The sequence below is a fragment of the Tachyglossus aculeatus genome, chromosome X4, assembly GCF_015852505.1.
Source record: "Tachyglossus aculeatus isolate mTacAcu1 chromosome X4, mTacAcu1.pri, whole genome shotgun sequence".
NCBI classification, from domain to species: Eukaryota; Metazoa; Chordata; class Mammalia; order Monotremata; family Tachyglossidae; genus Tachyglossus; species Tachyglossus aculeatus.
Genome location: NC_052098.1, coordinates 14,544,242 through 14,568,766, shown reverse-complemented (window position 1 = coordinate 14,568,766; position 24,525 = coordinate 14,544,242). Strand labels below are relative to the sequence as shown.

General features: G+C 46.0%; 2 protein-coding genes and 1 non-coding gene across 3 annotated transcripts in view; 1 reads left to right on the top strand and 2 right to left on the bottom strand.

The window, feature by feature from the left end:
* DOCK8 (dedicator of cytokinesis 8) overlaps positions 1 to 10,366 on the bottom strand; it is a 205,733-nt gene extending 195,367 nt beyond the window's left edge. Inside the window, exon 1 of the mRNA XM_038769505.1 lies at positions 10,315 to 10,366. The gene's annotated coding sequence lies outside the window, so the exon portion shown is untranslated. The remainder of the gene's footprint in view (positions 1 to 10,314) is intronic.
* Positions 10,367 to 14,806: 4,440 nt separating this feature from the next.
* On the bottom strand, positions 14,807 to 14,944 carry LOC119948291. The gene has a single exon (XR_005456697.1). It is a non-coding gene; the product is annotated as a small nucleolar RNA SNORA7 (small nucleolar RNA).
* Positions 14,945 to 17,132: 2,188 nt separating this feature from the next.
* Positions 17,133 to 24,525, top strand: part of LOC119947926 (COBW domain-containing protein 2-like) — a 42,157-nt gene continuing 34,764 nt past the window's right edge. The window contains 2 exon segments of the mRNA XM_038769581.1: positions 17,133 to 17,358; positions 24,257 to 24,343. Coding sequence (XP_038625509.1) covers positions 17,181 to 17,358; positions 24,257 to 24,343 — 265 coding nt within the window. The 5' untranslated portion in view covers positions 17,133 to 17,180.

Sequence of the window (24,525 nt, the reverse complement as noted above, 5' to 3'; positions counted from 1 at the left end):
GCACAAGGTGGGGAGAGGGGACTGGAGAAAGACACGTAAGGAGTGACGAAACCATAAAAAACTAAAACAACATAAAAGACAAGGACTAATCCCTCAAATAAAACCCAAAATCAGTAAAAAATCTAAATCTAAAAAAAAAATCTAAACGTGTACAAATTACAAAAGAGGAAGAGCAGCTCAAGGCAGAAAGCGGGGGAGGTGGCATACAGAAGGAAATGATGGCCTTCCGATGATGAGAAATCATGGAAAGCAGGATACAAAATGAGGAAGAAAAACCTGACAACTACTGAGTTGTAGTTGCCAGTCCTCCAGGGTGTAAGCTTGTTGTAGGCAGGGAACGTGTCCACCAACTCTGTTATATTGTACTCTCCCAAGCGCTTAATACAGTGCTCTGCACACAGTAAGCACTCAGTAAATACAATCAATTAATTGATTGATGTTCAGAAGAAATGGAGAGTAGACTAGGCTCTTCCACAACATGTGTTTTCGTTCTATCCCAAATTCATAGTAAAGTTAGGAACTGAGGGGATGTTTTCCCAACAATGTGCATGTACCTGGCTGGAATATGATGTGGTGTTGGAAGAAACAGTTGTGCACCACGTCAGTTAAGCACCAGAGAGGTAGCATGGACTAGCAGATAGAACACGGGCCTGGGAGTCAGAAAGACCTGGGTTCTAATCCCGGCTCTGCCGGTCATCTGCTGTGTGACTTTGGGCAAGTAACTTAACTTCTCTGGGCTTCAGTTCCCTCATCTGTAAAATGAGGATTAAGACTGTGAGTCCTGTGAGGGACAGGGACTGTGTCCAACTGGGTTAACTTGTAACTATCCCAGCGCTTAGAACAGTTCCTGGCACATGGTAAGAACTTAAATACCATATATTATTACTATTAGTAAGGATTCATCAAGAAAGTAAGCCCTGCATTATAGAATAATTTAGTTTACCATCCTTCTTAGTGTGACGCCCCATTGATTTTCAATTCTACCAGTCTGCCGAGGAACCAGATGACACAATTTTTTCAATCTCTCCCATTTAAGGAGTCTCTGATAAGAATCAGGCTTAGTGGAAAGGTTAGTAGTATGTTCTGGGGGTTACCCAGGATTTTTGATCTTTTTTGCTAATATTTTCACTGAGGCATGAAATTCAGGGTCTTTTAAATTGCACAACTGTAAAAATTACAGCTTAGGTGATATATTTTTTATGGTATTTGTTAAGCACTTACTATATGTCAAGTACCATTCTAAACACTGGAGTAATCAGGTCAGACAGTGCTTGTCCCACATGGGGCTTGCAGTCTAATAGGAGGGAGAACAAGTATCTAATCCCATTTCGCACTTGAGGAAACTGAGGCACAGAGAAGTTATTTGTCCAAGGTCCCACAGCAGGCAAGTGGTGGAAAATATAATGGGCGAATATTATCTACAGTGCTCATCTTTTAAATAGAGTGACCCAGGACAAGAGTAACATCAAGCCCATTCAGTTTCATGAAAGCCAAAAAAAAAAAAATCCCACCAAAGGCTTGATAAAGTAATGTACCTTTTTGGGCTAGCTAAATTGCCATTATCAAATGTCTAGGAGATGAAACAATCTTTATTCCATGCTTTTAAAATCATGTTATAACGAATATGGTTTTCAATCCGCTTACTACCTAACAGTGACAAAATGTAAATAGGAAAATACTCCTTGCCCAACTCTCAAATTAGAGAGACTGCTGTGAAAATGGAAGATTGAGATAGTGACAGACAGAATAGATAAGGATTCGGCCCAATAGCTCATCCAGTGGCCTAGATTTAAAATTTAGCTCGGCTCCTTACTTTAACTTTTATCTTTTAACTTTTTATCATTTAACTTTCTTGCTCCTCCACAGGTCAAAGACCAGAGATCCTTAGATGAAGAGTGTTATTAATGAAATCAATTATCCCGTTTTTGAAGGCTACCAAGGCTCAGATATATTCTGTGGGGCAAAGGTGTTAAACTGGAATTGGGAAAAGGAGTCGTAAAACGAATGCTGAATTTATACACTCTCCAAAATAGAGGGCAAAACTGTGGCATAAGGGGTAAGTAGCAAAAAAGGAGGGGGAAAAATACTCACGGTGCAATCAAATGAAAATGAATACAAGGAGCTGCTTAACATGTAATCTTACTGTGATAAAAAAGAATTCTAAACTCCTTTCCTCAAAGCATTGTATTTAAAGGTAGAGATATGTCTTAAGTAGGCTTAGATTGATACACCAATATAAGATTACAACATCTGGTAACTGGGTTCACAAAATCAAGACATAAGAAGCAAACTCTTATCTGGAGAAAATCAGTATTACAGCTGGGAAAACTAAGCTACAGTACTGAACCTAATTATCTGAAGTAACTTTAATAATTCCGGTAAAATTGGCCAGGCTCACACTGGAACCAATAAATAAATAAATAAATAAATTGTGATCTGAATTATCCCATTCAAATAGTAGATTTTCCATTTACCATTTGAATGCTTGGGTAAACAGAATTAAGACACAAATGCAAGAAGCACTGACAGAACAGATATTTTTAAGACATAGTGAAGCTCAAATTCAAATGACGAGATCCTAACAGCTAGCTGTTGGGCGATAGCAGCAATAGTCATACAAGTATGCATGCAAATTATGAGGGAGGGTGAGCTCTTCTTGGGTATAATCAATCAATCCTATTTATTGAGTGCTTACTGAGTGCAGAGCACTGTCTAAGAGCTTGGGAGAGAGCAATATAAGAGAGTTGGTAGACATGTTCCCTGCCCACAAGGAGCTTACAACCTAAAGGACTGTATGCTTTGGTACCTTCCTGATATCGAGAGGCTGTTTTGAAAAGAGGGAATGAGGGTGGGAGAAACTGCAAATAATTACATGTGTTGGGATGCAGAGGCAGAGACAGGGAGAAATGGTTTGTGGGTTAATGACTTTATGAGAACAGGGAAGGCAAAACAAGATAAGGAAGTTGGGCTAAGATGGATGTGTGGAGGGGTGGGGAAATGATTAAGTAGAATTGAACAAGATCCTGGTGGGCAGGGATCTCATCTACCCACCTACTGTACTTTCCAAAGCAGCATGGCACAGTGAATACAGCCTGGGCCCAGAATGTCATGGGTTCTCATCCCGGCTCTGCTGTTTGACCTTGGGCAAATCATTTCACTTCAGCTACCTCATCTGTAAAATGGGGATTGAAACTGTGAGCACTGTGTGGGACAGGGACTGTGTCCAACTTGATTTTCTTGTATCCACCCAGAGCTTAGTACAGTGCCTGGCACATAGTAAGTGCTTAACAAATACCATAATTATCATTATTATTATTATTATTATTTAGTCCAGTGCTCTGTACACAGAACACACTCTATAAATGCCACTGATGAGTTGATTGATACTAGGAGGCTTGCACAAAATCAGTAGAGAAAATAGGACAAAGGTCACCCACAGCTCCACCCGCAATAGGTGACTTTAGCTGGACACAGAACACAGTCCAATGTACGAAGAATAAATGTCAAGAGGGGGGATGGAAGAGGAGGAGCTGGGATGATGGCGAAGGAGCTTCTGGAAGACACTGAAGACCAAGTGGGGCCAAGATCGTGAGCCCCCTCATAGACTGTGAGCCTCTCAGACTGTGAGCGCCTCAAGTGATGGGGTCCATGTCTAATACCCACATGTATACTCTTTCCCAGTGCTTAGTACAGTGCCCTGCTTCCAGTAGGCGCTTCATAAATACTATTACGACCACTACTACCGCCATGGTGGACATACAGGGAGAGGGAGGGGACTCATGACTGTAATGTATGCTCCTCGGGACAGCTGTCCAAGTAATAAACCGTTGATAATGAATGCTGGGTGCAGAGCCGGGAGTCAAGAGCGAGGGTGGCGGGAGACTGGCTAGCTCGGGGGATGAATTCCCCAGGCAAGTTGGTCACAGAACGTTTCATGCATCAGTGTAGAATAGATAATCTTCATGTGCACATTATGTAGAACGATTTGTTGGTAGCACACATATAGAATAAAAATGTACAAGTAAAATAGAGTAATAAAAACAAAAATCTGTGGTCATTTCATATAGAACTGGAGTTAGGGACTCATTTAGCATTCAAAATTATGCAACAGGCACCCACCCCAATGGACATTCCACTAGACTAAGCTATCGTGTTCTCCATAGGAGCCTCCAGTTCACCGGAGAATGGAATACTACAAGTAAACCCAGGATTTGCATTTAGATGCATATTTGACCCATCTCCTCTCCCTTCCTCCCACCCCACCTTTATGGAGAGCTTCACGTGAAGAAAGGAAGCTAGGAGTTGACTGATTTGGGTCTAAGGCATCCTCTTGATCATTCCCCAAGAGCCTGCATGTCAGGGGCTAAAACCAAAAAAGAATCTCACCCGGATATCAAAATTGAGTGCCCAGAGCAGAGGCTTGCAAAAGAACCAGAGGCAGCACTTTGATCTCTGGTTCAGCATCCACTCGAGCCCACCCTCCTCAGACATAACTAGATTGGTACCCTAAAGCCAGTCGCCCTTAAGTGCTTACAATGTGCCAAACACTGGGGTAGATACAAGATAATGAGATCAGACCCTGCCCCACATAGAGTTCCCAATCCAAGAGGATGGGAGAGCACTTTAATTGGGTTTCTTTCCTTTAATAAGGTCTATCAATCATTTCGATTTAATTCTTTGGATCAGTATGGAGGTGGGGGAAAGTCTGAGGCTGACGAAGGAGCTTCCCGTCAGAATGAGAGCTGAGCCTCAGTTCTGGGAACCTGCACAGAGGAATTGATAATAGAGGTGCTAGTGGCTTGCGAAGCGCCACTCACGCTCTCTCTCCCCTGCCAATTGCAGTTCCGTGGGCGGCACGTAATAAAATGAGTGAGCAGGCGGGCAGGGATGCAGCACATCACAAAGGGCATGTGCGGTCTTCACCCATGTACAAGGGCAGAACCGGGGCTAAAACCCAGGTTTCCCAATTCTCGGGGCAGTTCTTTTCTCTTGGACCAATAGTAGGGATGGGGAAAAACACCTAAACGTCATGTAGGATTACAATTACATCAGTAAAATAGGTGCAATTGAAATACTCTAGAATATAAAAACTACAGTATTTCGGTGAGGCTTAACTTGATCAGTGGTCACCACATATCCCATTCAAATGAACGTGTTTATAATTCCTTGTCTGGCTACCAGTGGAATGTATAAGCAGCCAAAAACCCAGTAGAACCTGCACAATTCCTTTCCAATCTCTCTCACACAGCCTCAGGCCCACTCAGTTCCACTTCTGGCCTCTTCCTTGACTCATCACCAGTTCTCAGCCTTGGTCTGCCCTTACCGTCTCAATTCCGTACCTGTTCTCGATCAAGTGACCAGATTCCCATGAGACCGGCTGATGAGGGGCAGGGCAGAGGGAGAAGAGAGACCAAGCACATAGTGATGACAGGGGGAACTGTGATTGACTGCATGGCCAATAACCCCACTAAAACTAGCTCCTCTGGATGTTCCTGAGAGTTTTCTGCACAGCTGGTCAACGACATGCTTCGACTGTTGCTTCCACTGAAGAACGACAAGAGGAGAAGGAAGCTGGGCAGCTTGTCCTCCACTCCTCTCCTCCCCGCAGCTGGGCTGCTGGGGTCATTGTGTTTGGGCCTCCCGCCCTTCATCCCAGTTAAAAGCAATATCCTAATGTATGCTGCCTTGAGCCCTTTGTCAGGTCACTCATTCATTCATTCATTCAATCGTATTTATCGAGCACTTACTGTGTGCAGAGCACTGTGCTAAGCACTTGGGAAGTACAAGTTGGCAACATATAGAGATGGTCCCTACCCAACAGTGGGCTCACAGTCTAGAAGGGGTAGACAGACAACAAAACAAATTAACAAAATAAAATAAATAGAATAAATATGTACAAGTAAAATAGAGTAATAAATATGCACAAACATATAAACGTATATATATATGTATATATATATACAGGTTCTGTGGGGAGGTGAAGGAGGTAAGGCGGGGAGGATGGGGGGGAAGAGGGGGAGAGGAAGGAGGGGGCTCAGTCTGGGAAGGCCTCCTGGAAGAGGTGAGCTCTCAGTAGGGCTTTGAAGGGAGGAAGGGAGCTAGCTTGGCGGATGTGCAGAGGGAGGGCATTACAGGCCAGGGGGAGGACGTGGGCCAGGGGTCAACGGCAGGACAGGCGAGAATGAGGCACAGTGAGGAGGTTAGCGGCAGAGGAGCAGAGGGTGTGGGCTGGGCTGTAGAAGGAAAGAAGGGAGGTGCGGTAGGAGGGGGAGAGGTGATGGAGAGCCTTGAAGCCAAGTGAGGAGTTTTTGCCTGATGCGTAGGTTGACTGGTAGCCACTGGAGATTTTTGAGGAGGGGAGTAACATGCCCAGAGCATTTCTGCACAAAGATGATCCAGGCAGCAGCGTGAAGTACAGATTGAAGTGGGGAGAGACAGGAGGATAGGAGATCAGAGAGGAGGCTGATGCAGTAATCCAGTCGGGATAGGATGAGAGATTGAACGAGCAGGATAGCGGTTTGGATGGAGAGGAAAGGGCGGATCTTGGCGATGTTGCGAAGGTGAGACCGGCAGGTTTTGGTGATGGATTGGATGTGAGGGGTGAACAAGAGAGCGGAGTCGAGGATGACACCAAAGTTGCGGGCTTGTGAGACGGGAAGGATAGTAGTGCCATCCTTATAGCCTTAGTGCCACTCAAATCCACCTGCTCATATCTTCAGTCCAAGTCCTGCCAGTTGCCTAGGCTAAGTCACTTAAAACTCCCAGGGATGGAAGAAAGAATAGGTTGAGGTAATAATAATAACAATAATAGTGGTATTTGTTCAGCATTTAGTACGGGCCATGCATTACTGTACCAAGCTCTGGGGTAGATACAAGATGATCAGGTCAGACACAGTCCCTGTCCCCCACGGGGGCTCACCATCTCAGTAGAAGGGGCCCAAAGCAAGTGGAGTCATGGAAGAAGAATATTCAGAAGACAGAGTACCCGCACAACCCACTTCTTCCTCTGAGGGAATCATCTGGAGAAGGGCAGAGGACAAAACTAATAGGCAAGCAAGTGGCTAAAACTAAGGAAAGCTCTGAAGGTTCCAAACGATCTCAGTGCAGAAAAACCTCACATAGTCTTGTCACTGTAGCGTGGCACAGTGGAAAGAGCCCGGGCTTGGAAGTCAGAGGTCATGGGTTCCAATCCTGGCTCCGCCACTTGTCAGCTGTGTGATTTTGGGCAAGTCACAACTTCTCTGTGCTTGTTCCCTCATCTGTAAAATGGGGATTAAGACTGTGAGCCCCATGTGGACAACCTTGATTACCTTGTATCCCCCCCAGCGCTTAGAACAGTGCTTGGCACATAGTGCTTAACAAATACCAACTGTATTCTTCGAGTTAATGTATTCTTGTTGTCTCAGACTTCTCCTAAATTTTTTCCACTAATTTTTTTGATCAATCAATCGTATTTATTGAGCACTTACTGTGTGCAGAGCACTGTACTAAGCGCTTGGGAAGTACAAGTTGGCAACATATATGAATATGAATATTTAAGTGCCATTTTGAAAATGTAGGTTGAGAGAGGAAAGATTGGGAGCCTCCTGCTGTCTTCTTTTAAATCTCCCGTGCCCTTATGGGTTAACCCCTATCCCAGGCATCATCATCTCCTTACTCTAGTCTGTTCTGCACCCCCCGCCCCCCCGGGCGGTGGGGTAGAGAAAGTGGGGGTGGTTGCTGCTACTGGGATGCTCTGAATACTGAGTTGGTCTGGGAATGCACAGGGACCTATTTTCCAGGGCTCCAGCCAGGGGCAGAAGTGAAATTCCCAACTCCACTCCCAGTGATAGATGCAATGTACTAACGATTTTAATGTCCAATTGCCATGTTTCTAAAGTGCTGAAAAGAAACTCCCTTCAGATAAATAGAACAGAATTCTATTTATTTATATTGATGCTATCGATGCCTGTTTATTTGTTGTGTTTTGTTGTCTGTCTCCCCCCTTCTAGACTGTGAGTCTATTGTTGGGTAGGGATTGTCTCTATTTGTTGCTGAATTGTACTTTCCAAGCTCTTAGTACAGTGCTCTGCACACAGTAAGCACTCAATAAATACAACTGAATGCAAGTCCCTTCAGATAAAATCTCGTTTGATTTTTTCCAATTTTCCACCCGACACAGCTGCCTCTCTTGCTTACCATCTGAAGCAATAGCCTGCATGTGTTTTTTCCTTAATTCATTCAATCGTATTTATTGAGCGCTTACTGTGTGCAGAGCACTGTACTAAGCGCTTGAGAACTACAAGTCAGCAACGTATAGAGACGGTCCCTATGAAGTATTTAACCTCCCAATGTTTGTTTTTTTTAATCTGATGGGAGGCAGCATGGTCTAGTGGAAAGAGTTAGGGATGGGAGTCAGGAAACGCAGGCTCAAATACCATCTCTGCCAGGACAAGACCCAAGCTTCCAAACTGCTGACTACTCTGTGGAGAAATGCTGCAGTTTCAGGCATTACAGGGAGGGCAACTTAAAAACAGCCTTGAGATTATGCTTTCCTGCCTGCCCGATTTAGATTATAAACTTTAAGAGGCGGTCAAGACACCATGCCTAAATCTCTGCTCTGCACGTTGCCGTAGCTCGATAAACCTTAAAAATACTCCCATCAAAGAGCCCCACCACTCAGTGTTTATTTAAAGAGAATTTTCAAGTCACGTTTTCCATATCTCGGTCTTCCTCTTGGGGTGCAGGGTGGGGGGAGTGGCAAGGATCGAACTGTTTTGCGGAATGCCAATTTAAGGAGAGAGAGGAGTCTCCTTGGTACACTATCAACCTGGAAAGGAACCGCCTCGCCAAAACATTCCCGCCTCCCTCTCCCAAAACGGAGCTCCGCAGGGAAAAAGAGCCGAATGAACGAAAGCAAGTGAAGTGCTAAGCGCTCGGCACACAGTAAGCGCTCAATAAATACGATTGAATGAAGTGGCCCGATCCAAGCGAGCATCCAAGTCTCGGTCGATCCTTGCTACGCGCTTGAACTCCTCCACCAAAGACAGCTGCCCCGGTTGGCCGGGATTTGGGAAGCGGATTTGCTCGCCCCGGAGCTACTCGGGCCGGGACCCGGAGGGATTCGGCAGGCGGGTCGATCGCCTGCCGTCTTAGAGAAGCAGCGTGGTTCAGTGGAAAGAGCCCGGGCTTTGGAGCCAGAGGGCATGGGTTCAAATCCTGCTCCGCCAGTTGTCTGCTGTGTGACTTTGGGCAAGTCACTTAACTTCTCTGGGCCTCAGTTCCCTCATCTGGAAAATGGGGATTAAGACTGTGAGCCCCCACCGTGGGACAACCTGATCACCTTGTAACCTCCCCAGCGCTTAGAACAGTGCTTTGCACATAGTAAGTGCTTAATAAATGCCATTATTATTATTATTATTATCGCGGGTGGGGAGGAGGTGCAGGCGAACCTGCTGATTCACCGATCATCGCGGCCCAAACGGCCACCTCTCCCATCCCCGGAGGGACCAACTCAGTTCTCTGCAAAACGGGAATTCAATACCCATTCTCCCTCCTACTTAGACGGGGAGCCCCTGGTGGGACTTGCTAATCTTGAATCTACCCCAGCGCTTAGTACAGTGCTTGGCTCATAGTAAGCGCTTAGCAAATGCCATTATTCTTACTATTATCTTTAGGAGTAGTAGTCTTCTAGACTGTGAGCCCGCTGTTGGGTAGGGACCTTCTCTATATGTTGCCAACTTGTACCTCCCAAGCGCTTAGTACAGTGCTCTGCACATAGTAAGCGCTCAATAAATACGATTGAATGAATGAATGATAAGAGCATGGACCTGGGAGTCGGAGTCATGGGTTCTAGTCCCGGCCCCACCACTTGTCTGCTGTATGACCTTGGGCGAGTCACTTGACTTCTCTGGGTCTCAGTTCCCTCATCTGTAAAAGGTGGCTTGAGACTGTGAGCCCCACGGGGGCCACAGACCGTGTCCAACCCGATTAGCTCGGATCCACCCCAGCGCTTAGTGCAGTGCCTGGCACACAGTAAGCGCTTAACAAATAATAATAATAATAATGGCATTTATTAAGCGCTTACTATGTGCAAAGCACTGTTTTAAGCGCTGGGGAGGTTACAAGGTGATCAGGTTGTCCCACGGTGGGGGCTCACAGTCTTAATCCCCATTTTACAGATGAGGTAACTGAGGCACAGAGAAGTTAAGTGACTTGCCCAAAGTCACACAGCTGACAATGGGCAGAGCCGGGGTTTTGTAGTGGTGGTAGTAGTAGTAATGCACGGCGGCAGCTCTGGCTGCCGGGTGGCCGCGCGCGGAAGGCGGTTCTCACCTGTTGATTTTCAGGGCGAACGCCCTCCTCTCTGCAGTAGGGAGCGTGGCCATGGAGAGCCCGCTCGGAGGGGCCCGGGGTGGGGCGCTGGAACAGAGCCGCTCCGGAGAGGCGGTAGGGCATGCCGAGGAAGAAGCGAGCCTCAGCTGTCAGTTCTGGCTGGAAACTTCCGCATTTTCACCTTCTCCACTCATAGTAGCCAGGGGGAGGGACCAGCCTGCCACTGCTGCCCTCGCCCAGCCTGGCCAGCCCCCCTCTTAGCCTGGCCAGCTTCCACCTAGCCCGGCCAGCGCCCTCCTAGCCTGGCCAACCCGTTCCTAGCCCGTGCAGCCCCCTCCTGGCTACGCACGGAAAGATGAGCCAGTGGAAAGTCTCGGGACCCTGACTTCACCAGGGCGGCAGGCGAGGGTGCGTCCACCCACACCTACACCCTCTTCTTCTCCCTCTCCCCTCCGAGCCGACAGCTATACGAATGGGAACGCCGGGAGGTGCCGCGGCCAACTTCCCTCCCCAAATCAAATAATAATAATAATAATGGCATTTGTTAAGCGCTTTCTATGTGCCAAGCACTGGGGAAGATACAAGGTAATCAGGCAGTCCCACGTGGGGCTCACAGTCTTAATCCCCATTTTACAGCTGAGGTAACTGAGGCACAGAGAAGTGAAGTGACTTTGCCCAAAGTTACACAGCAGACCAGTGGTGGAGCCGGGATTAGAACCCACAACCTCTGACTCTCAAGCCCAGGCTCTTTCCACTAAGCCACGCTGCTTCTCCAAGGTGCCCTCTTCCCACTCTCGTCTTCCCTGCGCCTTTCCCTCAACTGACCCTGCTCGGACATTCACAGGACAGGACCCCCTTCCCTCCCCACCAGAGAGACGGTCATTTGCCAGCCCACCAAAGAAACTTTATGTGCCAGAGGTCCCTCTTGTCTAAACGCCAGGAAAATCTTGACCAATCCTTGGGATCCTCAAAATAGATGTGTCACTCTTGCTGTGTCCTACGCAACTCTCTGCCAACTCGACCCAGCTGCGAAACTATACCATATTTATTGAGCGCTTACTGTGTGCAGAGCACTGTACTAAGCACTTGGAAAGTACAATTTGGCAACAGAGATAGTCCCTACCCAACAACGGGCTCACACTCTAGAGGGGAGAGATAGACAACAAAACAAGTAGACAGGTGTCAATACCATCAAAATAGATAAATATAATTATAGATATATACACATCATTAATAAAATAGAGTAATAAATATGTACAAATATACACACGTGCTGTGGGGAGGTGAAGGGGGAAAGGCAGAGGGAGGGAGTGAGGGTGGTGGGGAGGGGAGGAGGAGCAGAGGAAAATGAGAGGCCTCAGTCTGGGAAGGCCTCCTGGAGAAGACGAGCTCTCAGAAGGGATTTGAAGAGAGGAAGAGAGCAAGTTTGGCAGATGTATGGAGGGAGGGCATTCCGGGCCAGGGGAAGGACGTGGGCCAGGGGTCGACGGCGGGACAGGCGAGAACGAGGCGCGGTGAGGAGATTGGCGGCAGAGGAGCGGAGGGTGCGGGCTGGGCTGTAGAAGGAGAGAAGGGAGGAGAGGTAGGAGGGGGCGAGGTGTTGGAAAGCCTACCCAACAGTGGGCTCACAGTCTAGAAGGGGGAGACAGAGAAAAAAACAGAACATATTAACAAAATAAACGAATCCAACGAATCTGTCCTCTTCTACCACAGACACCTCCGACCTTTTGACCCACGTTGATTTTCTAAAGTTAACATGCCCCACTCAGTCTCCATACCCAAACTGCCTTCCCTTGACACACAAATTGACACCCTCAACACCCTCGTTTCTACTGAACTTGACTCCAACTCAACTACAGTGCACCTGTTCAGTCACGATGCAGTTCCAGGGAAGCATAGTGCCAATCATCGTCAGATCCTGAACCTTTAAGGGGTTGGGGGTGGGCACTCAGGGTATCCACCGAAAGGAACAGAAAACATCTGGTGCCACAGTTTCTTCACCTGCTGCCCCAGAAGATCTGGTACTGATAATCTATCAACAGAAGCCTAGAAATTGAACTGGCATGTCTATGTCCCAGTTCCAAGTTTCTTCAGGTATCCCTTGCAGTACTGCACGGATGGCTCAGGCTGGCTGGTGGGAATGTATTCTTGGGACTTCCCTGCATGGGTTGCTACACTGCAACTGTTCAGTCAAGAAGCAGTTCCAGAACAGGATAGTGAACTTCAGGGAGCATTTCCTTTGAAGAACAAAATATGTGGGCAACATTGTCTATGTTATCTCACAGAGCTCGCCTCTGTTGCCCGCCATCTTCCTGATGCTGCATCTTCAAGACTTCTCTTGAGGATTTCCACAAAGAGAACTATAGAACACTTGGTGCCCACAGTTTCTTCATCTGCGGCCTCAGAAGAGCTGACAGTGATAATCACCAACAGGGGACTATGACTTTTCATTCATTCATTCAATCATATTTACTAAGTGCTTACTGTGTGCAGAGTACTGTACTAAGTGCTTGGGAAAGTACAATACAATAATACACAGTGACAATCCCTGCCCACAATAAGCTGAAAGTCTAGGGCGGGGGAGACAGACATTCATTCATTCAATTGAATTTATTGAGCGCTTACTGTGTGCAGAGCACTGTACTAAGTGCTTGGGAAGTACAAGTTGGTCACTACAAATAAGCAGACATCAATACAAATAGCTGCATGTTCATTCATTCATTCATTCACTCGTATTTATAGAGCGCTTACTGTATGCAGCGCACTGTACTAAGTGCTTGGAAAGTACAATTCGTCAGTCCAAGACTCCTCAAATACTGTATCCCATTCAGTAAAGCAGAAGTGGCTCCAGCTTTTGAAGGCACCTTAGTCTTGGGACTTTCTCTCATGGGCTGAAACTGTACAATCGCGATGCAGTTCCTGAGACGCACAGCTGAATATCAGCGAGAATTTCCCTGGAACACAAAAAAATTTGGGCAACATTGCCCTTGTAATCTCACAGTGCACACCTCTCTTGCCCAATCAATCAATCAATCATATTGATTGAGCACTTACTGTGTGCAGAGCACTGTACTAAGCGCTTGGGAAGTACAAGTTGGCAACATATAGAGACGGTCCCTACCCAACAGTGGGCTCACAGTCTAGAAGTGTTAAGCACTTGGGGGAGTACAATATAACAATAAACAGGCACATTCCCTGCCCAGAATGAGCTTACAATTTAGAGGCAGGGGAGGCAAACATTAATATAAATAAGTACATAAATGACAGATATGTACATAAGTGCTGTGGGGCTGGGTTTGGGAAGAACAAATTTGTTTTGTTTTATTGTCTGTCTCCGCCTTCTAGACTGTGAGCCCGTTGTTGGGTAGGTACCGTCTCTATATCAATCAATGCCCACTGTTATTAGATGCTGCATCTTCATGAGGGCTCATGGTCAGCGTTTCCCCGGAGAGGAACGGAGAAGCCTTGGTACCCATGATTTCTTCACATACTGTCCCAGAAGAGTTGGTAGTAGTAATGTAGTATCAACGTGAGCATAATACTTAATCAGACATGACTTTACCCCTGTCCCTCCCTTCACAAATTATGCAATAAATAAATAACGTGATTGACATCAGCAGAAGGAACTTAGTCATTGACTCTCTCAAAATGGGGGGGGGGGGGAGGGGGGTTATGTTGTATTTGTTCTGTCCCAAAGCAGTTCAATGGCAGCATGGTGAAATTTGCGAAGATTTTCCATTGCAGACCCATCCCCTTTGGCACATCTGCCCATTTTATCTGTTACACTTCTCTCCTGTTGGATTCCTAATTCTGTCTCCTACATGAGGGTCATGGTCAGGATTCTCACAGAATCACAGCCAGAAGAGAAAACAACTGGTAGTCACCATTTTTTCACCTGCTGCCCCAGAAAATTTGTAGTGATAACCTATCATCAGGCCCCTATAACTTAAATTTGCATAACCTTATCCCATTCCCAGAGTTTACAAATTTGTCATCCCAAGCAACCATGAGCACTTAACCCGTGTTGGTAGAGGGAACTTGGTTTTCAAACACCCCAAAATGGGCTGCCACAGTATACTTGTAGAATCCTGATGGGGTTTATGGATGGTACGTAAATTTCTTGGCAAAATTTCCTTTTGCACCAAACAGTTTGCTCAGTGCTGCCCATGTTGTCTGATATACCTCACCATTACTGCCCATCGGCTTCCTGCTTCTGACTCAATAATAATAATGGCATTTATTAAGCGCTTACTATGTGCCAAGCACTGTTCTAAGCACTGCGGTCTTGACTTGTCTTAGGCCGTCGAGTTGCAGACACATCTCTCCCAGAATGCCCCGTTCTCCATCTGCAATCATTCTGGTAGTGTACCCATAGTATTTTATTGGTAAAAATCCAGAAGTGGTTTACCATTGCCGATTTCCGCGCAGTAAACTCAAGTCTCCACCTTCAAGTCTCTCCCATGCCACTGCTGCCCAGCATGGGTGAGTTTTGACTTGTAGCAGATTGTCTTCCACTCGCTAGCCACTGCACAAGCTAGGAATGGAATGGGTAGGCCTCTCCTTGACTCACCCTCCCATAGCCGAGACTGGTAGAGTACTGAAAACTTTCCAGGTGCGACCCTGAGAGGGGAAGCACTGGGGTAGATACAAGGTAATCAGGTTGGACACAGTCCCCACAGTCCACGTGGGGCTCACAGTTTTAATCCCCCTTTTACAGATGAGGTAACCGAGGCACAGAGAAGCAAAGTGACTTGCCCAAGGTAAAACAGCAAACAAGTGGCAGAGCCAGGATTAGAACTCATGACCTTCTGACTCCCAGGCCCGTGCTCTATCCACTACAGACAGCATGCTGCTTCTCATTCATTCATTCATTCAATCGTATTTATTGAGCGCTTACTGTGTGCAGAGCACTGTACTAAGCTCTTGGGAAGTACAAGTTGGCAACATATAGAGACGGTCCCTACCCAACAGCGGGTTCACACATAAGGAGGCACCATCTGGGTTTCCATGGAAGTGATGGGAGAAAACATGTATCCCACAAGTTTCTTTACTCACTGCCACACGAGATTTGATAATGATAATCTATTAATAGTGGCACATTTTACCTCATTTTTCATCACCCCTAGCTGGGCATAAAGCAGTGCCCTGCCCAAGTGATTCGGCTCTTCAGGAAGTTTGTGAAGCCCTTTCCAAAATGGCCTGCCACAGTGTCCCGCTAGAATCCTGATGGGATCTGACAGGATACCACTACAGCATGTTTCCTTGCCAAACAACATTCTTTGGTCAAAACACTTTATCTGATAGAGCTCATACTACTAGTCCTGCTTGTTCCCCATCACGGGGTTATTGAGACAGGGGTATATTCTGGGTTCTAATCAGAGGAGAGAAGATAACTTGGTGCCCACAATTTCTACACCTGCTACCCCAACAGGGCCAGTAGTGAAAACTCTATCAACGGTAACGTACCGCACAACTGACCTGTCTACATCTCAGTTCTGGCCTCCGCACGGCTGCCATCCCAAACAGCTCTGCGCTAGTGAATCAGGCCAGTCACTGAGGGGAGGGCCCTTAGTCTTCGAACTTCTCCAAATGGGTACAGTTTTCTTGACCAGTTAGTCCTGAGAAGGTTCCATAAAAGTTGTGAAATATTTGGCAGCTTTTACTTAACCATCAAATAGGTCAGTCATTGGCCAAGCCTTCCTGTGTAATCCACCTTACCCCATGAGTCCCCTCTGTTCCCTGGCTCAGTCTCCTGAGAGAAGAGCACAGTCCGGGCTTCCACCAGAGGAGAGAAGAAAACCGGGGGCCCACACATTTTCTTAATCCATTGCCCCGGAAGGCTTGGAAGTGATTATCTTCAAGAACACATCACTGAAACTGGCATATCAATATTTCTACCTTGGCAATCCTGATTTTGGAATCAGGATGTTAGACCCCCTGCACACACAATTTGGGCCAGAAGGCCACCCCAAATGGCCTCCCGCCGTGTATTTACAGAGTCTTGATGGAGTCCCATGCTGATGTGATCAATTTCATGACCAAGTCTCCCTTTCAGACAAAACACCTTGGCCAGATTATGGCACTCCATTGGAGAAGCAGTGTGGCTCAGTGGAAAGAGCCCGGGCTTTGGAGTCAAAGGTAATGGGTTCAAATTCCAACTCCTCCAATTGTCAGCTGTGTCACTTAAGTGACTTGGGCAAGTCACTTAACTTCTCTGTGCCTCAGTTCCCTCATCTGTAAAATGGGGATGAAGACTGTGAGCACCCCGTGGAACAACCTGATCACCTTGTAACCTCCCCAGCGCTTAGAACAGTTATTTACACATAGTAAGCGCTGAATAAATGTCATTATTCTTATTATTAAATGGCAGATATGAGAAAAGGTCTTATCAACGATGCTAGACTTAGATTTTAAACTGTTTTATAGTCCAGAGAGCATAAGGCTATGCCTTCGGACCCACAGTTTGGAATTCGTTTCTTACAAAAACTCACAAAGTCCGGCATTTCCCTTTTCTTCGTTAAACATCTGGGCTGGAGAAACCCCAAAACGGCCCAAACGTCTCCTGAGGCCTGTCCCGCCTCCCTCTGTCACTCCGCCGCGCAACGAGTCGGAAAGGCGCTCTGACGCCACCTAGCGTTTCCAGCTGCCGCGCCCGCTGCGCAGCCCTCACGCTCATAGGAACTGGAAGGTGGCTGGGGCGGTGGGGTGATGTCATCCCTGCGTCCCGAAGCCCCTCTTACCGCGCCACGTCATTGGGCAGCGAGCGCGGCGGGGCGGGGCCTCAATCCGACGCTTGCGCGGTAGCCGCTTCCCCTTCCACCCGCTTGGGTCCCCGGCGCCGGCTTCCTTGCTGCCCCTTCTGTGCGATGCGCCAGTTCAATGGCTCCCCCGAGGTGGAGGGAGAGAAGGCGAAGGAGCAGCAGCAGCAGCAGGAAGAAGAGGAAGATTGTCCCGAGCTGGTTCCAATAGAGACGCAGGAGGAGACGTCTCGGTCCCCGAGCTCTGGCGCTAAGATCCCAGTCACAATTATCACGGGCTATTTAGGTAACGAAGCGGCCCAAGCGAAGGTCCAATGACCTTTTCCTTTTTCCCATCCCTCGCCCCCGTCCATCCCAGGGGGAGAGAGGAGTTCCTGCTGGCATTCAAAACCTTTCTCTGTCCTTCCCCCGATCCCCCTCTCCGGGGATATCGGGTCCGGAAAAACCTCCTTTGGGGTGGGAGAGGCCAGGGGAAGGGGCCAACCATCCCGCCTTCCCTCCTCGCTCTCTCCTCTTCAGTCCGTTCGAAAGCTCCCTGCTTGTCCTCCTGAAAAGTCTTAAATTGCTCTCCAAGGAAAGCTGCCTCCGCGTCCGAGTGGATAGGAAGATTTGGTACAGAGCCTGCTCGCTCTAGCAGAGCTTAACTGGGGATGCACTTTGAAATCCCATGTCTCTTCTCATTTACCTTTGTACCTCCGCATGCTTTTCGATGCTCCTAAGATTTATTTCGGACCGTACCTGGAAATGAGGGTTGACTCTTCAAGCTTCTGGGCTTGTCGTGTATTGCCAGCTTCCACTAAATGAGCCTCGCTAGCAAGCTTGGGATCCAGATTTAGTGGAAAATGATAATGATGATGATGGTATTTCTTAAGCGCTTACTAGGTGCCAGGCACTGTACTAAGCACTGGGGTGGATACGAGCAAATCGAGTTGGACACAGCCCCTGTTCCGTGTAGGTCTCACAGTCTCAATCCCCATTTTCCAGATGAGGGAACTCAGGCCCAGAGAAGTGATTTGCCTAAGGTCACACTGGAGACGTGGCGGAACCGGGATTAGAACCCGTGACCTTCCACAACTCAGTGTTTCGTTCAGAAAACTTCCTTGTACTGAAGCGGCTAACTTGAGTTTGGAGTTCTTTCTTCCCCCACTAATCTTTGCTAAATTAAAGGAAATAGAATCCTAGTGTAAAACAGAAAGTAGCTACTAACATTGCCCGATTAGGGACCATCATCCCAGTTGTTTTAGCCTCGTATTAATCAATCAATCGTATTTATTGAGCTCTTACTGTGTGCAGAGCACTGTACTAAGTGCTTGGGAAGTACAAGTTGGCAACACATAGAGACGGTCCCTACCCAACAGTGGGCTCACAGTCTAGAAGGGGGAGACAGAACAAAACCAAACATATTAACAAAATAAAATAAATAGAATAGATATGTACAAGTAAAATTAAATAGAGTAATAAATATGTACAAACATATATACATATATACAGGTGCTTTGGGGAAGGGAAGGAGGTAAGGCGGTGGGGGGGATGGAGAGAGGAAGGAGGGAGCTCAGTCTGGGAAGGCCTCCTGGCGGAGGTGAGCTCTCAGTAGGGCCTTGAACGGAGGAAGAGAGCTAGCTTGGCGGTTGTGGGGAGGGAGGGCATTCCAGGCCCGGGGGATGACGTGGACCGGGGGTCGACGGTGGGACAGGCGAGAATGAGGCACGGTGAGGAGATTAGCGGCAGAGGAGCGGAGGGTGCAGGCTGGGCTGTAGAAGGAGAGAAGGGAGGTGAGGTAGGAGGGGGCGAGGTGATGGAGAGCCTTGAAGCCGAGAGTGAGGAGTTTCTGCCTGATGCGCAGATTGATTGGTAGCCACTGGAGATTTTTGAGGAGGGGAGTAACATGCCCAGAGTGTTTCTGGACAAAGATAATCCGGGCAGCGGCGTGAAGTATGGATTGAAGTGGGGAGAGACAAGAGGATGGGAGATAAGAGAGAAGGCTGACTATTAGAAGCCTTAAACACAAAAACGGGTACATTCTGAATCCGAAAGTATTTTAGACTTAAAGACCCTTAAGGTAATGTGGCTCAGTAATGTCTAGATATTGTGCCATTACCTTATTTAGGGCTCAATTGCAGGACCTCAATCATTTAGGATTAAAATCTACTTTATAGTCATGAATTCAAAAATAATAGCAGCAATCAGTATCTCTTGAAGCAGGGCGTACTTGGGGCTTTTTTTTACAGATCTTCCACAGAATTCATATACATGCATATGTAGACATACATATACATGGGATTGGTTGTAACAAAGGGGACATAACCTCGAACGGAGGTCGTCTATAGCATTTTTGCTGAAATGTGTTGTATAGCACCTTTGCCTGTGCAGTCCAAAAAGCAGAAACTGCAAATGTTTCAAAATATGGGAGAATTAAGCTAAATAAAGTGTATGTCAGCACCTGAGTCACCTGAGTGATATGCACAAGAACCTTTGAAAATGTAATTACTGGGTAGGAGCCATGATCCATCCATTCCAGTGTGTTGCCACCAGCAATGTCAACAGGAAGCTTGGAGGATGGTGGGATGATTGTTCTCCCTAACACCTAATTTTATATCTTCTAAAATGGCTATTTTCCCCCTCTACTTCCCTAATTTCCCCTTCATTGACCTATTATGGATAGCTCATCCCAATCCATCTTGAATCTATTGATAATGTTTTAACGACTTCCTAATGCTTACCACCTATGCAGTGCTATGATGAAGTTGTTTCCTTTTGCTTATTGTCAAGTTTTTGTTATGACTTTTTTTTTCCCTGAAGTGCTCAAAGTATTGCATGTATCATCCTATTTGGCCACCCAACTGTCCTTAGTGAGAGAGGAGAAAGTATTATTATCTTCCAGATTTGATTAAAAGGTGATAACTTTACCTCCGGAGTCTCGCAGCCAAAGAAAACTTTTGTACTTCACTCCAGCGAGGCGGGGGCAGTTATGGGAATTCTATCAACCAACCAATTTAACCAGGAGTAAGAGAGATGGATTGCATTGTGATGTCTAAATGGTATTCCTTTGTAAGTCTGCAGCAGAGGTTCTTCCCTTGGAAGTGCCTTGCACAGTTCAGACCAGCCACAGAAAAGCAGGTCAGGCTTGGGATAGGATAAAGTGGGGTGCACTCCTCTCCAGTTTGGGATCTCCTTTTGTATTTTGCCTGTGGTCTTGTATAAGCACAATGGCTGTAGCACTGCGCCACATTCAAGATGGAACTCACTTTGGGGGAATTTAGGAGTGGCCCCTGGGACTATGGATCCCAAAGTGCATAAGGAAAAGTCTACCTACCTTCATCCCTTCCTAAAAGTCAGGGTTGGGGATGGCGTGTATCAGTCTGAGTAAGTCTCAACACTTGAGTTAAGCTCAGAGTGTAGAATTTGGGCCTGAAAAGGAGTCACAGAAGCAGCTAAGAAGAAACATGGCCTAGTGAGTAGAGCCAACCTTCTTGCTGTGCCTTGTTCTCGCCTGTCCCGCCATCGACCCCTGGCCCATGTTCTATCTCTGGCCTGGAATGTCCTCCCTCCTCAAATCCGCCAATCACACTTCCCCCCTTCAAAGCCGTACTGAAGGCTCACCTCCTCCAGGAGGCCTTCCCAAACTAAGCCCCCCCCCCCACTTTTTCCTCAGCTCCCCTTCCCCTCCCCATCACCCCGACTCACTCCCTTTGCTCTAGTCCCCCTCCCCGCCCATAGCACTTGTGTATATATGTACATATCTATAATTCTATGTATTTATATTACTGCCTGTTTACTTGTTTTGATGTGTATGTATCTATAATTTTATTTATATTGATGCTATTGATGCCTGTTTGCTTGTTTTGATATCTGTCTTCCCCATTCTAGACTGTGAGCCCGTTGTGGGCAGGAATTGTCTCTCTCTGTTGCCGAATTGTACTTTCCAAGTGCTTAGCACAGTACTCTGCATACAGTAAGCGCTCAATAAATACGATTGAATGAGTGAATGAATAGAGCACAGGCCTGGGATTACGAAGAACCTGAGTTTTAATACTGGATCCACCACTTGCCTGCTGTGTGATCTGGGGCAAGTCACTTGATTTCTCTGGGCCTCAGTTACCTCATCTGAAAAATGGGGATTAAGACTGTGACTGTGTCCAACCCGATTGTCTTGTATCTACCCCAGCACTTAGTATGGTGCCTGGCCCATAGTAAGTGCTTAACAAATACCATTAAAAAAATCTAATCTCCAGCTACCACTGAAATCATCATTCATTTTACATTTGCCCATTGTCGTGTAGCCTTTTATCTGGATACCATTTTCTATGTGAGAAGATTGAGTTTGATGGGTCAAATAAGTTACCCAAGTTGACCATGTGGCTGAGGTTAACACACAGGTACCCTGCCTCTTATCAATCCTCTTCCTGGTACTGCTATAGGCTTGAAGCTTCTGGAATGTAAAAACCATAATTGAAATCTGGTTTCACGAAGTAAAGCTAGCCTCATTCTAATCAGCCTACATTATAATGTGTTTAACAGCACTGATGGTGACATTTATCTGCACGTAGGCACTCAAGAAATACAAGTGATCTTGCGCAAAAACTACCAAGATTGAATTTCTATACATCCAAATGGCAGTCACGTGGATTTTGGGAAAAGTGTCAGTCAAAAGCTAACCACCCGGTTCCCCTCAGCCAGAGCTGTGGCCTCTAGAGAGTCAAATGGTTGCATGGCACCATTCTAGGTGCTTTAAATATCTTTACAAGACATAGGAAAATATATCCGTAACCCTGGCTCCCTGCGGAGAAGGAGTAGTATATGAGATCATTCTAGGGGTATATTGGGTGGCTGGCTAATTACAGGTCATGCGTTTTCGTTTGCAATTGAAAAGTAATGTAATAGGCAGTTTTTAAAAATACTTTTGAGTTTCTGCATTATTTCATTTCCTTTCTCAAACCAGTAGTTTCTATTCCTCAGACAAACATTACTTATTTCTGATTTCTACATGGAGTGCTTCCTTTTTTAAGTATTAATCTGTGAAAAAATCAGAATATATAACAGTTTACCACAATTTGAGCCAGAATTAGAGGATATTTTCCTAGGCAAGCATGCCTGGAATAATGTGCTTAGAATGTTCTGTTGCACATTTTAATGATCGGATTGCTTACTTTGAAGTGAATATGTGAGGCTGCTTTAGTTAACTGAACATATAACTGGAACTTTTAGACCTAGTGTATAAATACTTTATTAATGTAACATGCATATTGTTGAGTATGAGAAACTCCTTTGCATAGAGAAGCAGCATGGCCTGATGGAAAGAGCCCGGGCCTGGAAGTCAGAGGACCTGGATTCTAATCCAGCGTTGCTCAGTGGAAAGAGCCCGGGCTTTGGAGTCAGAGGTCATGGGTTCAAATCCTGGCTCCACCACTTGTCAGCTGTGTGACTTTGGGCAAGTCACTTCACTTCTTTGGGCCTCAGTTACCTCATCTGTAAAATGGGGATGAAGACTGTGAGCCCCCCCGTGGGACAACCTCATCACCTTGTAACCTCCCTAGCGCTTAGAACAGTACTTTGCACACAGTAAGCGCTTAATAAATGCTATCATTATTATTATTATTAATCCCAGCTCTGCCACCTGTCTGCTTTGTGACTTTGGGTAAAGTCACTTAACTTCTCTGTGCTTCAGTTACCTCATCTGTAAAATGGGGATTAAATCCTCCTTCCTCTGATTTAGCCTGTGGACCCTCTGTGGGACAGGGACAGTGTCCAACCTGATTAAACTTATATCTACCTCAGTGCTAAGACGCAATATTAATGTAAAATGATCTCTGAGCCTAATTTTTCAGTGTGAATTATGAGAAAAAAAGTTTGTACCTCTAGTTGCATTTTACTTTCACAAGTAGGACTTGCCCTAAATATTTAGAATCCCAAACTGAGAAATGTTTTTCCAGTCCTGCAGTTTGACGGATCAAGGTTAGTGTACCGCCTACTGGTTGAAGAGTGTAGGTCTGTTACTGAACGAAGTTGCTGCACAATAATATTAGTATCTTTAGACCAGTAAAAAAATTTAATGGCTGCGATTAAAAAAGCAAAAAAAGAAAATGCTCTAGTAAGACAAAAATGTGTGCAATGATAATCTGCCAGAGTCTAATTTTAACATGAAAGCAAGTCGGATGTTAAAAGATAAATTCTTATACAGATGCAAGCTAAGAGAAAAAAACATTCTTAGGTTGAAGCATTCAGCTAAAGAAGAATACTCATGTATTTTAGTGTGGAAACAAAAAGAACAGAAGATGCTTCAACCCAAAGTTAATATTCAGAACCTCAAGGTGCAGTTACTGTATATTTTACTTTTAATTAGTTTTGATTGTTGGAAGATGCCAATACTTGTGTTCCTTAGTTCTGTTTAACTTCTCTTTGAATAATTCTTTCAGGCAATGAAAAATATAGATGTTTGTTATTTTGGCTGCAGTATCATAAGCAAGATGTATTGCTCTTGTAGTGATATGAAACTCATTGGCCATATCCAGTGTCAGATTGAAAGAACTTGGCACAATTCATATTTTTTTAACAGCCTTAAAGAAATCTGCTCTGGGGGAGTTTACCACAGATTATTTTTGTGGCAGCTGGGAGGACTACAAAAGTATTAGGCTGAGGAAAGTCAGGAAGGCTTTTTTTCTGAAAGATCACTTCCTCCAGCATGCCTTCCCCTGGGGCTGGTAGCCTGCCCAATTGACAGCTGCAGTCTGGCAATGCTGATGCATCAGCTCTTTTCCCTTCACGTCACTGCTAGCCTGACAGGAGTGCTAGAACATTATCTCTGTGAACTTAGTCTCAAAAAAAAGAAGTATTAATTATCAGTTTGCATTGGTTTTGGTACTAAGAATCAGCGTGACCCAGTAGAATGAGCATGGGCCTGGGAGTCAGAGGACCTGAGTCCTAATCCCAGCTCTGCCACTTGTCTGCTATGTGATTTTGGGCAAGTCACTTAGCTTCTCTGTGCCTCAGTTTCCTCATCCGCAGAATGGGGACCCACGACCTATTCTCCCTCCTACTTAGACTGTGAGCCCCCACATGGGACAGGAACTGTGTCCAACCTGATTATCTTATATTTATCCCGATGCTAAGGGCAGTGCACACAGCACTTAACAAACACTCGTGTCATTACTATTGTTATTACAAAAGACTCTGCTGGTGTTTTTCAGGTGCTGGGAAGACGACTCTTCTTAATCATATTTTGACAGAGCAACATGATAAGAAAATAGCAGTTATCTTGAATGAGTTTGGAGAAGGTAAGTAAAGCTATAGCCAGTGTCATTTAGAAATATTCTGTAGATTTCAAGTGAGTTTAACATTCTTGAATTCACTGAAACTTGGTATAAAACAGTGTCTATGCTCTTGTAGCATGTTTGGGCCCTAATTACTGCACGCTTTGAATTATTCATTCATTCATTTGTATTTATTGAGCACTTAC